Below are 18,185 nucleotides of genomic sequence, written 5' to 3' on the forward strand. Positions count from 1 at the left end.
GAAATTTAAAAAATGAGAATAAGTTAAGGGATCTCTGAGACCACACCAAGCATACTGACATTCATATTTTCTTCTCCAGAAGGAGAGGAGAGAAAGAAGAGGGCAGAAACTTACTTGAAGAAATGACAGTTTAAAATGTCCCTAATCTGAGAAAGGAAACAGACATGCAGGTCAGGAAGCCCCTAACAATTTAAACCCAAGGAGGTCCACACTAAGATACATAATTTAAATAAATAAACAATCTTAAAAGCGGCAGGAGTAGGACCAACAATTACATAACAGGGAAAACCCTCTAAGGCTATCAGCTGATTTTTTTTTTTTTCTTTTGTAGCAGAGAGTTTGCAGGCCAGAAGGGATTGGCTGCTGAAAGGAAAAAACCTACAAGCAAAAATACTTCACCTGGCAAGGCTGTCATTCAGAATTGAAAGAGAAAAACTTTCCCAGACAAACAAAAGTTACAGGAGTTCATCATCATTAAACTGGCCTTACAAGAAATGTGAAAGGGACTTCTTCAAGTGGAAAATAAAAGGTCAGAACTAGAAATGAGAAAATTATGGCAGGAAAAAAATAATGGTAAAAGCAAACATACATTAATGTTAACAAATTAATCACTTATTTAGTTAGTATGAAGGGCAAAATGCAAAAATAGTATAGTTGATTACATCCACAGAAATTAGTCACAGAATACATAAAATAAAAAAGATTAAAATATGACATCATATACATAAACATGGAAAGGAGAGTAAAAATGTAGTGCTTTTAGACTGTGTTTAAACTTAAGCAACTACCAACTTAATCTAGACTGCTATATACTTAGAATGTTCTATATGAACAACATGGTAACCGCAAACCAAAAACTTCCAATACATTACCCACCCCCCCAAAATCAAGTGAGAGTAATTGAAGCATGACACTAAAGAGAGTTCTCAAACTATAAGCAAAGAGAGCGAAAGAATGTAGGAAGAAAGAAGTATAAAACCAGAGAACAATTTAAAAAAATGGCAATAAGTACGCATCTACTGATTATTACTTTATAAATGGAATAAATTCTTCAATTAAAAGACAAAGTGAATTGAATAAAAAAATAAGACCCATCTATATGCTATCCTACAAGAGAATACTTGAGACCTAAAGATACATACAGACTTAAAGTAAAGGGATGGAAAAATATATTCCATGCAAATGAAAGTAAGAAAAAAAGCTGTGGTAGCAATACTTTTATCAGACAAAATAGACTTTAAATGTTTTTTTTTTTTAATATTTTATTTATTTGACAGAGAGAAATCACAACCAGGCAGAGAGGCAGGCAGAGAGAGAGGAGGAAGCAGGCTCCCTGCGGAGCAGAGAGCCCGATGCGGGGCTCAATCCCAGGACCCTGAGATCATGACCCGAGCCGAAGGCAGAGGCTTTAACCCACTGAGCCACCCAGGCACCCCAGACAAAATAGACTTTAAAACAAAGACTGTAATGAGACAAAGAAGAGCATTATATAATGATAAAAAGACCACTGCAACAAGAAGACATAACATTTATAAATATCTCTACACCCAACATAGGAGCACCTAAACATATAAAACAAATATTAATACACAAAAAGGGAGAAATTGTCAGTAATACAATAATAGTAGGGGATTTTATCAGCCCATTTACATCAATGAATAGAATATCCAGACAGAAAATCAGTAGAGAAACAGTGGCTTTAAATGACGTATTAGACCAGATGGACTTAAAAGATATATACAGAAAATTCCATTTAAAACTAGAAGAATACACATCCTTTTTCAAGTGCATATGGAACATTCTCTAGGATAGAGCACATGTTAGGCCACAAAACAAATCTCAATAAATTTAACAAGACTGAAATCATCATTTCCAACCACAACAGTATGAAACTAGGAATCAATTACAAGAAAAAAAAAAAAACTGGAAGAAACAGATATGGAGTCTAAAAGGTATACTACTAAAGAACAAATGGGTCAAGGAAGAAATCAAAGAGCAAATTAAAAAATATATGGTGGGGTGCCTGGATGGCTCTGTCATTTAAGTGTCTGCCTTCGGCTTAAGTCATGATCTCAGGATCCTGGGACAGAGCCTTGTATTGGGCTCTCTGCTCAGAGGGGAGTCTGCTTCTTCCTCCTCCCACCTCATTTTTTCTCTCTCTCTCTCTTTAATAAATAAAATCTTTTTAAAAAATGTGGAGACAAAAGAAAACAGAAATACTATGGTTCAGAATCTTTGGAATACAGGAAGTTTATAACAATATAGGTCCACCTCAAGAAACAAACAAACAGAAATCTCAAACCTAATAATCTCAAATCTAACCATACACCTCAAGGAACTAGAAAAAGAACAATGCCTAAGGTTAATAGAAGGAAGGAATAATAAAGATCAGATTGGAAATCAATGAAATAGACTAAAAAAGAAAAGATTAAACTAAAAGCTTATACTTTTAAAATAAAATTGAGAAATCTTTGGTAAGACTAATCAAGAAAAAAATAAAGTGGGGGGGGGTGGTGCCTGGGTGGCTCAGTTGGTTAAGCGGCTGCCTTTGTTTGGCTCAGGTCATGATCCCAGGGACCTGCATTGGGATCCCTGCTCAGCAAAGAGAGAGCCTGCTTTTCCCTCTCCCTCTGCCTTCTGCTCTGCCTACTTGTGCATGCACTTTCTCTCTCTCTCAAGTAAATAAATAAAATATGGAAAAATTAAAAAAAGGACTCAAAATCAGAAATGAAAAGTTATATGACAAGACAAATATAAAAAATAATATAACAATATAAAAAATTATATGCCAACAAATTGGACAACTAGAAGAAATGGATAAATTCCTAGAAATATACATCATCAAAAACTGAATCAGGAAGAAATTAAAAACTGAGCAGACCAATTACTAGTATTAAAATTGAAGTTGTATTCAAAAATCTACCAACAAACAAAAGTCCAAGACCAGATGGCTTTCATAGATGAATTCTACCAAACACTGAAAGAAGAGTTAATACCTATCCTTCTCAAACTATTCAGAAAATGGAAGAGAAAGGAATGCTTCCAAATTCATTTTATGAGGTCAGCATTACCCTCATACCAATATGTCTTTCCAGACAAGAAAAACATAAGCAAAAATAAATAATTGGTACTATATCAAAGTAAAGAGCTTTTTGTATAGCAAAGGAGACCACTACCAACAACAAAAAAGACAACCTACTGAATAGGATATTTGCAAATGACTTATCTGATAGGGGTTACTATCCAAAATAGATAAAGAACTCCTACAACTCAACACCAAAATAAATAACCCAACTAAAAATAGGCAGAACACCTGAATAGACATTTTTCCAAAGAAGACTCACAAAAATAGCCAAGAGACTCATGAAAAGATGCTCAGCTTCACTCATAATTAGGGAAATGCAAATCAAAACAACAGTAAGATATTACCTCACACCTATCAGAATGGCTAGTATCAAAAAGATGAGAAATTACAGTTGTGGCAAGGATGTGCAGAAAAGGGAGCTCTGGTACACATTGTTAAAAATGTAAATGGGTGTAGGCACTCTGGAAAACAGTATGGAGGTTCTTCAAAAAACAAAAAATACAGGGGAGCCTGGGTGGCTCAGTAGGTTAAGCCTCTGCTTTCGGGTCAGGTCATGATCTCGGGGTCCTGGGATTGAGCCCTGCATCGAGCACCGCATGAGGCTCTCTGCTTAGCAGGGAGCCTGTTTCCCCCTCTCTCTTTCTGCCTGCCTCTCTGCCTACTTGTGATCTCTGTCTGTCAAATAAATCAATAAAAAAATCTTAAAAAAATACAAATACTATATGATCATTTCACTTCTGAGTATTTACCTGAAGAAAATGAGAACACTAATTCAAAAGTGATATGCACCCCTACGGTTACTGAAGTAACATTTAGAATAGCCAAGTTATGGAAGGAACCCACATGTCCACTGATAGATGAATGGATAAATATGGTGTACAAACACACACACACACACACACACACACACACACACACACACACACACACACAGTGGACTATTTCTTAGCCATAAGAAAAAAAATAAAAATCTTGCCTTTTGTGACAACATGGATGGCACTAGAAGGCATTCTGCTAAGTAAAACAGATCAAAGACAAATGAATCTAAAAAATAAAATGTGCAAATGAGCAAACAATAAAAATAGAAACGGACTTATGAGAACTAACTGGTGTTTGCCTGAGGAGAGACAGTTAAGGGTAGAGGCAAAACAGGTGAAGGGTATAAAGAGGTACAGACTTCCAGTTACAGAATAAATAAGCTCCAAGAACCCTTTGGCTTTTTGGGTCATTGTATCTTAGTTTGTTATCAAGTTTCCTCAGTGTTTTTCCTGTTATGAAACTCCCAAGAGAGGAAAGATTGGTGTTGGTTGAAATAACTTCATAGAAAAAAGTAGCCTTTCATTGAGGAGAGGGATGATCAAGGAAACTGCAGCTGTAAATTATAATCATAGCCTCCTTCCTATATTATTATTAGGGAAGAGCTCATCTCTCTTTCTAATCTGTAAACTGTGACAACAGGAACGACCTCTATGTTAGTATCCTTTGTGACTTCATAGATAAGTATAGTGTTGGGACTCCACAAATACCCTTTCAAATGCAGAAATGAAGCAATCAATGAATAGTGTATATATGATAAGTCAAAGAGACTCATCCTGCATCTGAAAATAGGAACCCATATTGGTGACTTCTGGGAGAGAGTTTTAACTGTATGTAACAATAGCTAACATTTATGGATCTCTTTCTTTGACCAGGTACTGCCTCAAGTACTTTTTATATTATCCGCAAAGTCCTCACAATGAGGGTTATCACTGTAGTCCTTTTTTTGCAGGTGAAGAAAACTTGAACAGAGAAAGAGTAAGGAATTTGTCCAAGATAGAAAGTGAAAAAGATGAGATACAAGCCTATAAAGTCTGACTTAAAATGCTACGTTCTGACCCACACTGTTATATTCCCTCTCTATGAATATGTACCCAATATGCAGCATGAAGCACCAGCCACTTGGAAGCTAGTGTATTTTCCTGATTCGGGATAATATGGACTGTGGGTCTTCCATATTATCATTGTAGAACCTTAGCATTGGTCAAGTTTCTCTTCTATAAACTGGGAGTAGTGTGGGGAGAGGCATACCTCAGCATGTTCTTCTGAAGATTAAATTATGTAATGTTCATTAAGTGTCATTTCCTAGTAAAATATCAATAAATGTAAGATATTTAGAGAAGAACAGTCTGTTTCTCAAACTAAAAAAACTTCATTCAAGTTGTCCATGCAATAATTCATGGAGAAGTTGTTAACTATTTGTAATTATACTTGATAATATTTTGGGGGGAGAATTTAAAAACTAAACTGGCCCCTTGGCTTTCACTTCCCATTTAGGCCTCAAGCCACACTTGACCTATGGAGGAGTGAAAATGTCATCATTTACAGTAGATACCATAGACAAGTTCACTTAAGAAAATCTGATGTGTCTAACATGTAACTTAAACATTTATCTAGCACGTTGGGATGACGGAAGTTCATCACAGCCATGTAAAAGAAGACTCATGAAAAACCGCTTCATGGTATTTTCAGGTTTCTGGCTGGAGCCGCAGGGAATGAAGAGTGGGTGGCAGACGAGTGATAGTTATAACTGATCCACCCACCACCAACATGATAACTGGGGGTGGTTTTTAAGTCCAGTTTTGCTAAGGAAAGAATTAGACTTACCTGGTGCAAATGAAAAATATGCATAACTTTTATCAATTCCTCCCGTCTCAGCATCAAGTAAGCTTTCAGGCATGCTAGCTTTTACTCAGATTACCCAGGTGAAAAATACCAGCTGGTGTTTTTATTGTTTCATCCATCAACACTGAACCATGATTAAGGCTTACCAGCTACCACCTGTGTGCCAAACTACATTCAAGCGTTAGAAGCCCCACGGTGACTGCTTCCCATGCTCTTGTCGTCTGAGCTCAGAAAGCAGAGTCTGAGCCATATAGGTATATTTATCTCACTCATCCAACAACTTGGCTTTATTCTGTGACAAGAAACTTTAGGTCGACAGGTGTTTAGGGTCATCTGGTTTAACTCTTGATTGTAAACACTGGAAAAGGTAATGTGATCACACATTAGAATCATCTGGGGATTTTTTTTTCCTTTTTTTTTAAACCCGACATGCAAGCCAAGCTCTCAAAATTTAAATAAACATCTGGGATTGGACTGAGACAGCTATATAAATGTGCAGTTGAATTTAAGACGCACTGATCTAGAGGAGGGAGACAGCAAAGTTAACACAGAGAAGCAATCTCAGCTGCCTAACTTTCCCCACAACTGGCCTTCAACAAGGCCTCACACACACAGCAAATCTAGGCCCCATTAACCAAGGTGCAGATGGACTACCCGTTGGGTGTGTGACCTTGGGAATGTCATTTAACCTTGTAGCACCTCTGCTTCCTTAGCCCTACAAAAAGAATGTGGTAATATTTTTTATTATCACTACAACTTCTATATGTAGTTGTGAAGAGTAGAAAAGGCATGGGGACTATATTAAACATGTGTGACATATAGTAAAAGATCAACCAACAGGAGCACCTACCTGTTACTTGTTCAGCGGCCTCTCCCTCATTCCTCATTTTCTAGCTCACTCACCTTGATCCTCTCTCCTACAGCGGTCTCTTGCAGTGCCCTCACTTAATGACTGGTTGAAATGAATTACCAAAGTAGCCTTAAGAGGGGTTTTGACCACCAGAATTCTGGACTTCAAGAGAAGAGACTGATTTGAAATCTTTTCCTAAAATAGTTTTGGTATGGGTAGATTGGAATGTATTAATGCATTTGTTCCACCCATTCATAAGAGCATACATTACTTGAATAATCAATGAGGTACCAGCTATGTGCCAGGCACTATACTGGGAATGAAAAAAATCTACATTATGATGTGAGAGACAGACATAGAAGCTTATAATGCAATACATTCTACTCACAGTGACAATTGTCCTAAAGTAATAGGCTCAACATACTTTGAGTTTGTTTCAGCTGGTAGCATTAAACTAGATACTCTAATTGTTGAATAGGACTTGTAACAATGTACCGCAAATAACAGAAAAATCCAAACAAAATTATTTTGAAACAGATGGGAGACTAAATTAGGTTTGGAAGAGGACAAACATGCAAATGATGCCTTCTTCCCAGCAATCTCTTTTGCCCTCAGTTTTAATAACCTGGTTCAAAGCATTTTGTCAGAAAATGATATATAGTTGACCCTTGAACTACATGGGTTTGAATTACATGAGTCCACTTATATGCAAATGTTTTCAATAAATAAAGCACAGTACAATAAATGTCTTTTCTCTTCCTTAGGAGTTTTTTTAATAACATTTGCTTTTCTCTACCTTAATTTAAGAATACAGTATATAATACATGTGATATACAATATATATGTTACTAGTAAGGCTTCTGGTCAACAGTGACTACTAGTTTGGGGGAGTTCAAAGTTATATGTGGCTTTTTGACTGCTCAGGTGGAGTTAGAGCCCCTAAGCCCCACATATTTCAAGGGTCAACTGCAGTTGCTAACATTTCTAATGCTTTACTAGGTGTCGTGCATGTTGCATGGAATACCTTTTTTCTTTTTTTTTTTTTTTTCTTTTTTTTACAGATTGAGAGAGAGAGAGAGATTACAAGTAGGTAGAGCAGCAGCCAGAGAGGGGAGGAAGCAGGCTCCCTGCCAAGCAGAGAGCCTGATACGGGGCTCGATCCCAGAGACCCTGAGATCATGACCTGAGCTGAAGGCAGAGGCTTAACCCACTGAGCCACCCAGGCGCCCCTGGAATACCTTTTTTCTTAAGTATTTTCTATACTTAACTCATAAAGCATTTTACAGAAAATGGTATGTTTCACATTTGAGGAAAATATGATTTACATAAATTAAAGAGCATTTCCAAGGCCATACTATACATGGAGGATGAAATCCAGATTTATTGGATTTCAAAACCTGAGCTCTTCACTACTGCAATTATATTTATTCAATAGCCAAAGAGCGAGCAAGAGATATGGTTCTAGTTTTCACATAGTTGATAAAAGAGGACTGTGATTATATAATTCATCTTTCAACAGCTTTGTTTTTAAGTATTTAACATTCATGGACCTAGATTCCCATTTCCCTCTGAGTCTATAACTTTTAATACTTTCTGGGGATCTTCTTCCTCACATGAGGAAAAAGATATGAAAATCTAAGATAAGTGTCTCTATATACATCAAGAAAGATGCAAATAATCTTAAAAGTATATATGTTTGTGGTGGAGAGGGCTGGTGTTTCCAGAGCATCACAGTTATTTTTCCAAAAATATTTTCAATGGTTAGAGCCAACTGTTGTGTATGTATGTCTTCAAATGTCATAATGATAATTATGGATGTTGGAATTAATCAACAGCTACTCATGTGCTGGTAAATGTGAAACAGTTGACTCTAGGGAAAGAAAAGACAGTCTTGGTTTTTAGTGTTTGCCTATTTCCATGATGTTAATACTTTCACCTTGGCGGACTTCAATCTATCGATGTGACATCTCTCAATACATTTGGAAAGTATAAACAACAATAGTTCTCATGAGTTTGTGTGAGCTGCTCTGCATATATCTACCCAGAGACCAAAACACAAATCTACTGAAATTAGAAGTTTGGTTTTTTTCTCCTTAGTCAAACTTAAATTTATTAAGAGAATTTACTAAAGAAAGCAAATTGAGGTAATTAAGGAAAACTAGAACTGGAAAACTTTTAAACACTTTTTTTTAATATGCTAGTTTTCTTTAAAATGAAATAAAGGCATTTCTACATAATTGCTAACTGAATTAAAAGAAAATCAACTTAGAAAGGGGAATGAAGATTCCTGAGACTGGATACTTACCTTGGAATACTTAAACAAAAAGAAATATGTCTTACCTAAAGAAGTTCTGGCTGGAACAGCATCCTTATTGATCCAGAAAGATACCCAGGATAGGACAACAATGAGTGTGCAGGGGATGTAGGTCTGGATCGTGAAGTATCCCATCCTTCTGCTCAGGTCAAAGTAGACAGACATGACCACATAATCTCCTGGAACAGAACAAAGATAGCACCATACATACCCTTATCAAACCTGGAAAGCATTTAGAATAGGGAGCCCAGATATAAACCCATGCTTATATGGTCAATCAATGACAAAGGAGGCAAGAATATACAATGAGGAAGAGACAGTCTCCAATAAATGGTGCTGGAAAAGTTCGACAACCATATGCAAAAGAATGAAACTGGACAACTACTTTAAACTATATACAAAAATGTATTAAACACTTGAATGAAAGACCTGAAACCAGGAAACTCCTAGAAAAAATATAGGCAGTAAGCTCTTCAACATCAGCCTTAGTAATATATTTTTGGACCAGTGTCAGGCAAGGAGAAGCTAAAACAAACAAATGGCATTTATATCAAACTGAAAACCTTTTGCATAGTGACAGAAACCATCAACAAAATGAAAAGGCAACCTATTGAAATAGGAGAAGATATTTCCAAATGATGTCTTTGATAAAGGGTTAATATCCAAAATATACATAAATAATTTGCATAACTTAATATTTAAAAACCCATTAAAAATGAACAGAGGGGAGGTGCCAGGGTGGCTTGGTAGGTTAAGCGTCTATGTTCAGCTCAAGTCACAATCCCAGGGTCCTCGGATCTAGACCTGCATTGGGCTCACTTCTCAGTGGGCAGTCTGCTTCTCTCTCTGCCTGCCTCTCCCCATGCTTGTGCTGTCCCTCTCTCTGAATAAATAAATAAATTCTTAAAAAAAAAAAATGAACAGAGGAACTGAAGAGACATTTTCCAAAGAAGACATACATATGGCCAACAGGCCCAAGAAAAGATGGTCAACATCATTAATCATCAGGGAAATGCAAATTAAAACCACAGTAATATATCACCTTATACTTGTCACATTTTCTGTTATCAAAAACACAAAAAATAACAAGTGTTGACAAGGATATGGAAAAAAAGATAACCATCCACAAGCACTGTTGCTGAGAAAGTAAATTGGCATAACCACTATGGGAAACACTATGCAGATTCCTCAAAAAAATTATTAATAGAAATACCATACAATCCAGCAATTCTACTTGTAGATGTTTACCTGAAGAAAACAAAAAAAACCAGTTTGAAGAGATATATGCACCCTGTGTTCATTACAGGATTATTTACAATTGCTAAGATATGGAAGCAACCTAGGTGTCCACCCATAGATAAAGATGTAATATATATACAATGAAATATTACTCTGGGGCACCTGGGTAGCTCAGTGGGTTAAAGCCTCTGCCTTCGGCCCAGGTCATGATCCTGGGGTCCTGGGATCGAGCCCCTCATAGGGCTCTCTGCTCAGCGGGGAGCCTGCTTCCCACTCTCTCTCTCTGCCTGCCTATATGCCTACTTGTGATCGCTGTCAAATAAATAAATAAAATCTTTTTTTAAAAAAAGAAATATTACTCTGCTATAAGACAAAGAATGAAATCTTGCCACTTGTGACAGCATGGATGAACACAGAGGGTATAACACTAAGTAAAACAGAGAAAGACAAATACTGTCTTCACTTATATGTGCAAACTAAAAAGCAAAACGGAAACAGACTCATAGATACAGGAAACAAACCACTGATTACCAGAGGGGGGAAGGGCTGGGGGTAGGTGAAATAGGTAAAGGTGATTAAGAGGTACAGACTTCTAGTTATAAATAAGCCATAGGGATGTAGTCAATAATATCATGATAATTTTGTATGGTAACAGATGGTAACTAGACATTGTGGGGATCGTTTTAAATGTATAAAAATATCAAATCATCTGATATGTACCTAAAACCAATAGGTTTATGCTTCAATATGTCAATTATACTTCAATAAAAAACTGCAAAGCATTTGAAAATAAGCATATATTCAATTCTCACATTCACACATTTAAATTGAGAGTTCATACAAGGGATATGCTGAAAACTATCTTCTACCCTTTTGGGTTAAAAAACAAACAAAAACCCAAACTAAACTGAATTCGGGTCCTTTTATAAGTAATGTGACTACCAGATGGGAAACATTTTGAGTATATTGATAATATTTTCTTTTTTCAAATGTTTCTGGAGGGTGCCTTCTTTGCCTGCTTAATAGACACAATATAAAACTTTTTGTCTGGTGGGAACAGAGGGAGACAGTGTTTCTACACTGTGCCTCTCTTACGCAATGACCCTAAAGTTCGTTAACAATTTCCTCCTATTCTCAGGACCTTTCTCCATACAAGCCACAGAGGAATATACTGGTACCTAACACTAGTAAATGCCTCTTTTACCCCATTTATAACCAAATTCTATGCTGAGACATTTTTCTAATTTTTCATTGAATCATACGGTTTTCCTTCATGGCACTTAACTACAATTCTTAATTTCTCATTTGTGTGGCTATTTCATAATCTCTCTCCCATTAGGATTTATCTACATGAGTTCACAAACAATGCCTATTTTAGCATACCATTCCACAACCAGTACTTAACATCCTCTTTGACTCCCAATAGGTATTCAGTAACATTTGTTAAATAAATGATCAGAAGAAAGAATGCTTTTATAAATTTAAACATGGGGGAAAAAAACAAAAATCGAGAAGATGTGTTCTAGAACACTGGATTAAAAAAGGAGTTTATGTAAATAATCCCTGATAGGAGAGTGATAAAGGAATCAAAGAATAACCATATGGCTATGCATGAGAACAATTTAATGTGACAGTAAGTACCCATTATTGAGCAACAACCCCTGAAAATTTAAAGGTGGGAATTGCTTGCTGGGATTAAGTAGGTTTTGATTAGTTCTCTGATATTATGTTTCTCTGTGTTGATTTAGTTGGACTTAAGCTACTTAAAATCATGGCAGTTCATAAATTAGTTTGGTCTCTGCTTTTCTTCTAGTTTAGAATAGGCACAGGATATAATTATAGAATAAAGACATTTAATTTGAGATGATCCCTATTAATGTCTGTCTGTTTCTTTCCTGTTTCTTTGATCAGAATACTACAGACAAATTCAAGTTCTCAAATTCTAGATAGGAAAAAAACGAGAGTTTTTCTTTTTAAATAATAATATTCAGTGTGCTTTTTCTCCCTATTTTCAGAGTCCTTGAGAGTTTTCTGCATATTTTTAACATGTGTTTGAGACTTTACAAATTAAAATATTTTCGATCTAGATAATTTTAGTAACTTCTTTTTACTTCTTATCACATAAGTGAATGAGAATCTACACTTTGGCATTAATGATCTGGCTCTTTTAAAGGTGAACTTGAATTTTCTCTCAAGTTAACAAGTTAACAAGATAATTATCTCAATTCAATGCTCCACTTCCTTTCAGGTCAGATTCAGATTCAGGTCAACTTCCATAGCCTATTTACCCATCAATTTCTATTTTAACGTAATAGCTTCCAAGCATCTTTCATCTTTGCCAGCAAATCCAAAGCTTTTCTACCACTAGATTACGAATTCAAACTTGGGAAGGCCATTTAAAAGCAAAGCACCTTCACTGTGACAGCCCAATGCCTGTCTTATCTCTAAGGCCACATCCCTTTTTGTATTTTTAAAAACTCAGGGCCAAGGAGCCTATAAAATCAAATCCCCTGAAAGTACCACATCAGTGATTCCTACGCCCAAAAGGTTTAAATGCCAACCAAGTCAAAAGTGGTTATTTCAGCCACTTCAAATATATTCCTTCTATTGATTTAGTCTAACACATGATATTTAAAGTCATAGCATTTAATAAATTAGTTGGGTCTCTTTTTGTGTTTTAATTTAGAATGTCATAGACACAGGCTATGACTGAAAAGAGAAGATATATAATTTGAATAACACCCACTAATGTCCATTTTTCTTTATCTTTTATAAGCTTCTCATGTGTGGTTTTAGGAAGAAATGAACTGTCAATATTAATGACCAATGAATTCCAATTTTTTTAAACTGTGGTGTGTTTATTTCCTAAAAACTTAAAGATTCCAATGGTAGAAAAGTCTTCTACCCTGTGAACACCTGACATAATGACAAGAAGAATTTTCTGGTTACCCAGAATGAGAACTACTATATACAGAGACTAGGGTTGAATGGATGTATGCATATATTATCCCTTATCAACAATACCTGTCAGGTTGGTGGGAAAAAAAAGAAAAGAAAACAGATTTCACTTTGGTCCTCATTCATGATTCTTATTCTACTTAACTATGGACTAGAGTACGTACTATTCTACTAGGTTGACTTGAAGGCAAAGTATTGTTTATGCTCTCCTCATGCTCATAATAGTGTAGTGTTATGCCCTTCCTTACATTTCTTTGTCTAGTCTCTTTATTTAAGTCAACAAATATTCTGAATCACTGCTCTGCGTACAGCCCTCTAGTTTAGGGAATATGGAGATTAAAACCTATGGAATCTCACAATTGATTCTAGATTAAATAGATTAAGAGGGAATAAGATAAATTTTTGACTACAATTCAGACAGGGACAAGTGTTGAGACAATCCATTAGATCTAACTCTGTCAAGGAACTGTGATCTATGATCTGTGAACTTGAATCTGTGGTGTACTTCTATGAGGTTGCTTTGGACCACAGGAAAGCAGAAGAGTTGATTGACTACATCTTCATTTGGGGAAACATGAAAAGCATAAAGGAAAAATATTTACACATTTAGCATGTAAAACTTAGAACTCCTATATGCTTTAGGAGTGCCTATCTGGTTTAGTTGGTAGAGCATGCAACTCTTGATATTGGGGATGTGAATTCGAGCCCCATATTGGGAAAAGAGTTTAGTAAATAAATAAATAAATAAACATACAGCTTTTTAAAATGTTAAAAGAAAGAGACTGCTTTAGATAATCTTAAAAGGAAAATTGTCTTCATTTGCCATGTTATCTCCAATTTCAGGAATATCCTCTGTTCCTATGTTTGTGTCACACACATATACACTGCTCCAAACCCTTCAATAAGTGTCCATTGATATAGGGATACACTAAAACCCTTTAACTTTTCCTTTAAGACTTTGTAGTCTCTCTTAATTACATCTCTAGCCTCATGTTAAATAGTATTTCCTCACACTCCAACTGGTATTCTTCTGGTTCTTTAAATGTCCCTGCTGCTTCTTGCATTAGGATCCTTTCACATGCTGACTCCCTTGGCTGAAAATCTAATATCCCCATCTTTACTTTTAACTCCATTCTTTTTTCAGATGTCAATTTATTCCATCATCGAAGAAGTCCTTGAGTAGATCTAATGTCTTCAGTAAAACCTCATAGTATGGTATGACAATTAGAGAGCTGATCACAGTTTAAAGAATATGACTGGTGTGGATATTAGATTACAGTCTACAATTAGTTCATGAGTTCCATGAGGGAAGTAGCTATACTTAGTTAGCTATTTTACTCTCAGCATCTAGAACAGTGCCTGGTATGCAGAAGGAGTCCAGCAATTATTTGTTAAATGAATAAATGTTTTAGAAATGTTTAGAAATGTTTTAGAAAGCAATGAAGAAAACCCTGGGAGAACCCTATACTAAAAACATTTAAGACCAAGGCAGAGATCAACATGAGCTTATGAAATATTAAAACTTCACTTTAGAAATTTTTGCTTCTGGAAATATTTTTATTGGATACCTTGCTGAACTTAATCCCCAGAAATGTGAATATAAGGTCACAGTGAGCTGTTAGCAATCTTAACTGCTTGCCAAGGGGAAAAAAAAAAGGGAAGGGAAATCAGCTATATCAGAGTGATCACATTATGCTTATTAAAGAATCGATTGGTAATTTGAGTTTCTCAGCCAGATCCAATTAATGAGAGGATAGAACAAAGGGGCTTGGCTGCTGAAAGAGATCAATCAATCTTTCATCTTATGTCTAATAGGTAGGTGTGATTTTGTCTCAAAACTTCACCATTTTTATTTCATCTGTTACTTCTTTAAGCTCATAAGTTGAAAAAAATAGCAACCGGAAAAATTACAATGGAAAGTTAAAAGTGTAATTTATAATTTTTTCTAGGCTAAATCTACCTTTTAAAGATTTCCTCTGACTTCTCCACTGAGCAAAGAAAGCATAGAATTGTGGTGAAGACCAGGAGCTGCAGTTAGTTAGGTTTCCTAGAAGTAGAGGTGGAGTTAAGAATTCCTACAAGGGTGAGTGACTTATTGGGGTTTAACTGATAGAAGAAAGGGAGTGAAGGAAGGAAGCAAGAACTAGCAGTGGAAAAAAAGCTAAGCAAAAGTAGGGGAAATTCTAGGAGGTTCTGGAACAAACTGTACCACAGAGTAAGTGCCACCTTGAAGCAAGAGCAGCCATCAGTTACGCTCTGTAGGCTGTGGTGAGATCTTAATCTCTTAGTTGAGATGGTTCTATTTTCATCAAAAAAAGGCAATTCTGTAGAGAAGGGGACAGTGGCGGGCTGTCAGCAGCCACCTCTTATAGCACCTGGAAGATGGGTACTCCAGCTTAGAGAAGACGGGAAGGTGGGGTCATCAAAAATGTCCGCTACAGGAACGCCTGGGTGGTTAAGCATCTGCTTTGGGCTCAGGTCATGATCCCAAGGTCCTGGGATGGGGTCCCCCAGGCTTTTTGCTCTACAGGGAGCCTGCTTCTTCCTCTGACTGCTCTGCCAGTCACTCCCCTTGCTTGTGTGTGCTCTCTCTGACAAATAAAAAAATAAAATCTTAAAAGAAAAATGTCCACTATAAGGACTGTGATGTCAGACTGGCTAGGTTCAAAAGTCTTACTTCTATCACTAATTGGTTGTGTGATTTGGGGAAAGTGTTTAATTCTCTGAGTCTTAACTTCCCTATCCATAAATAGGGATAATAAAAAACCCCACCTCACAGGGTTATTGTGAAACTAAACTAAAAAGAATGAATATATGTGAAGTGTGGTATAATGTGGTATAATTCCTGGCCCATAATAAAAGGCCCATTAATGTCATATATTATTAAAAAGTAGCATAATCTTTGTAATATTATTAACACCATTCTGGCAATATGTAACCATGGAAGAAATAGTACTCCACATCCAAAGGAGAATCCATTAGAAGGGTCCTAGAATTTATCCATACCAACCAATTTTATCCTCTTAAAGACCATCAAAGATGATTGGCATTTTATCGAAGGACACAGAGCTATCTAGTGGCAGACCCCTGATTCTTGCCTCCCAAAGCAGTACTCCTTTTGTAGTAAATAGCCTGTTCATTTTATGCCAGTGGTTAGGATCATGGAAATAAAGGCGGGGGGCGGAAGGGGGTTAAGGAAAGCAGAAAATTGAGTGATTACTGAATATAGTTAGTATAGAAAGCTGGGTTGGATAACTGGGGGCCCCAACCATAAAGAGAAAAATTCTTTTCATTTGCTCTTGAACCTTATGTGATAAGCATATTACTTTTAGGAAGATGGAAACTCAACTCTACTCGAGTTGTCCTCCTGGAGAATAGCTTTAGATAGAAGGAAGCTTAATATTTGTAAAGCCTCCAGAGATTAGTGGTTTCCTCTAGGTTTACACAGTGAACCTAACTGTTTGCTAATATTTTAGTTTTCTGCATTTCTGTACTAGAAAATTCTCTTTACTAGATTTACTAGTGTAAATCACTTCTCTTTTTCCTTGCTTTAGAAACAACAAGTTTCATAGCGTATTGTGACCTTTTGTAATACAATTCATTATTTTGGGTCCATTACCAAATTCCAATAGTGTAGCAAATAAATTCACCTTGAGATTTATATAAGCAAAACAACTCTGTCTCAGAAATCTAAAGTTGAAGATACAAATGAATGCATTTGCCACTTTGATCCATCCAAAAGGAATGCAATTTCTCAGCATAATTAAATCTAACTCCTACAAACATCTGACTAGATACCAAACATGTTTTATATCAGTGCAGAATAGGTTGTAGTAGCAGAAAATACACAGAATGCAGTTCAAGAATTCAAGTACTAGTAATGACACAAATAAGGTCCAGCAAGTAGGGTAAGTTGTTTAAGTTCTTCCAGGAAAATAGGGATAAACACACCTATTACTAAGGTTGCTGTGAAAACCACATTTGCTAATGGTAGAAAAAGTGTTTTTAATTTTTCAGAGAGAATGTATACGTGTAATATATTATTACAAAATAGCATGGTTCTTTGTAATATTATTAACTCTATTCTGACCCATATAAGCATGGAAGAAATAGTACTCCACATCCAAAAGAGAATTGGATAGAAAGGTCCTAGAATTTATCCCTATCAACCAATTTTATCCTCTTAAAGACCCATCAAAGAAGATTGGTACTGGTAGTCTATGGTATTGGTATGTAAGCTTCCTCTCCAGTGAAATGTTTTTATCCTTTGTTAAAAGGCTACCTGCAACCACCAGGAACAATAGTCAAGCATTCATGAACATCATGAACTTATATGAACATTAGTATATCCATGAACATCATTAACACTATCATTTTAGCATAGTTCACAGATGTGTGTCACAAAAATCATCTCTTCTGTTCAACATGACCCTGAAGCATGGGCTGTTACATATCAACATGGCTTGGTAGTCAAAGGTGACAAAATATCCCTTTATGTATAGTTACTCCTCATGTAGAATATTACTACAACACCACCAGATCTTCCAATTTATCTCTTTGAGAAGTCCCATTTCAGGGGAAATTTTAAAATGTGAATTCATATTCCACTCTTTGCTCTCTTGGCTCTAAGTTGCTGAAGTATTTTCAACAGCTCAGGAGAGGGAGACCAATAAGAAGCACTTACCATAGTATAGTTAAATCTGTCACCTTTGATAAGAAAACTAAACTGGCTTAATAGAGGTATGGCTGTATATTTGAGAAATCCCAAGAAAAATAGTAGTTTTTTACTTCCAGTCAACCATAGATAAGTGCTAGGTAAGGAAGTATTTATTTATTTACTTATTTTTGCTCTTTGTAATTACAGATTATAACTGATTTGTCACAGTTGTAATCCCAGAGCCACAGAAAATAGGTCAATATGTTGTATTTTGCCATTCTGACATACACATGATGAGATTGCCTTTCCCAGAGGAAAAGAATAGAAATCCTATTTGAGACTTGTAGAAAAAAACAAGACTTCCCAGCATGAAAAGGCATGGCCATAGTTGTGTCCATGATAAATGGAGTCTTTGGCCATG

General features: G+C 36.0%; 1 protein-coding gene across 2 annotated transcripts in view; it reads right to left on the bottom strand.

The window, feature by feature from the left end:
- Nucleotides 1-18,185, bottom strand: part of GABRG2 (gamma-aminobutyric acid type A receptor subunit gamma2) — a 103,511-nt gene that overhangs the window by 8,235 nt on the left and 77,091 nt on the right. For both annotated transcript variants that reach the window (XM_046001222.1, XM_046001223.1), the window contains exon 7: nt 8,937-9,089. In XM_046001222.1, the coding sequence (XP_045857178.1) occupies nt 8,937-9,089 (153 nt within the window). The remainder of the gene's footprint in view (nt 1-8,936; nt 9,090-18,185) is intronic.

The sequence above is a fragment of the Meles meles genome, chromosome 3 (assembly GCF_922984935.1).
Source record: "Meles meles chromosome 3, mMelMel3.1 paternal haplotype, whole genome shotgun sequence".
Taxonomy (NCBI): Eukaryota; Metazoa; Chordata; class Mammalia; order Carnivora; family Mustelidae; genus Meles; species Meles meles.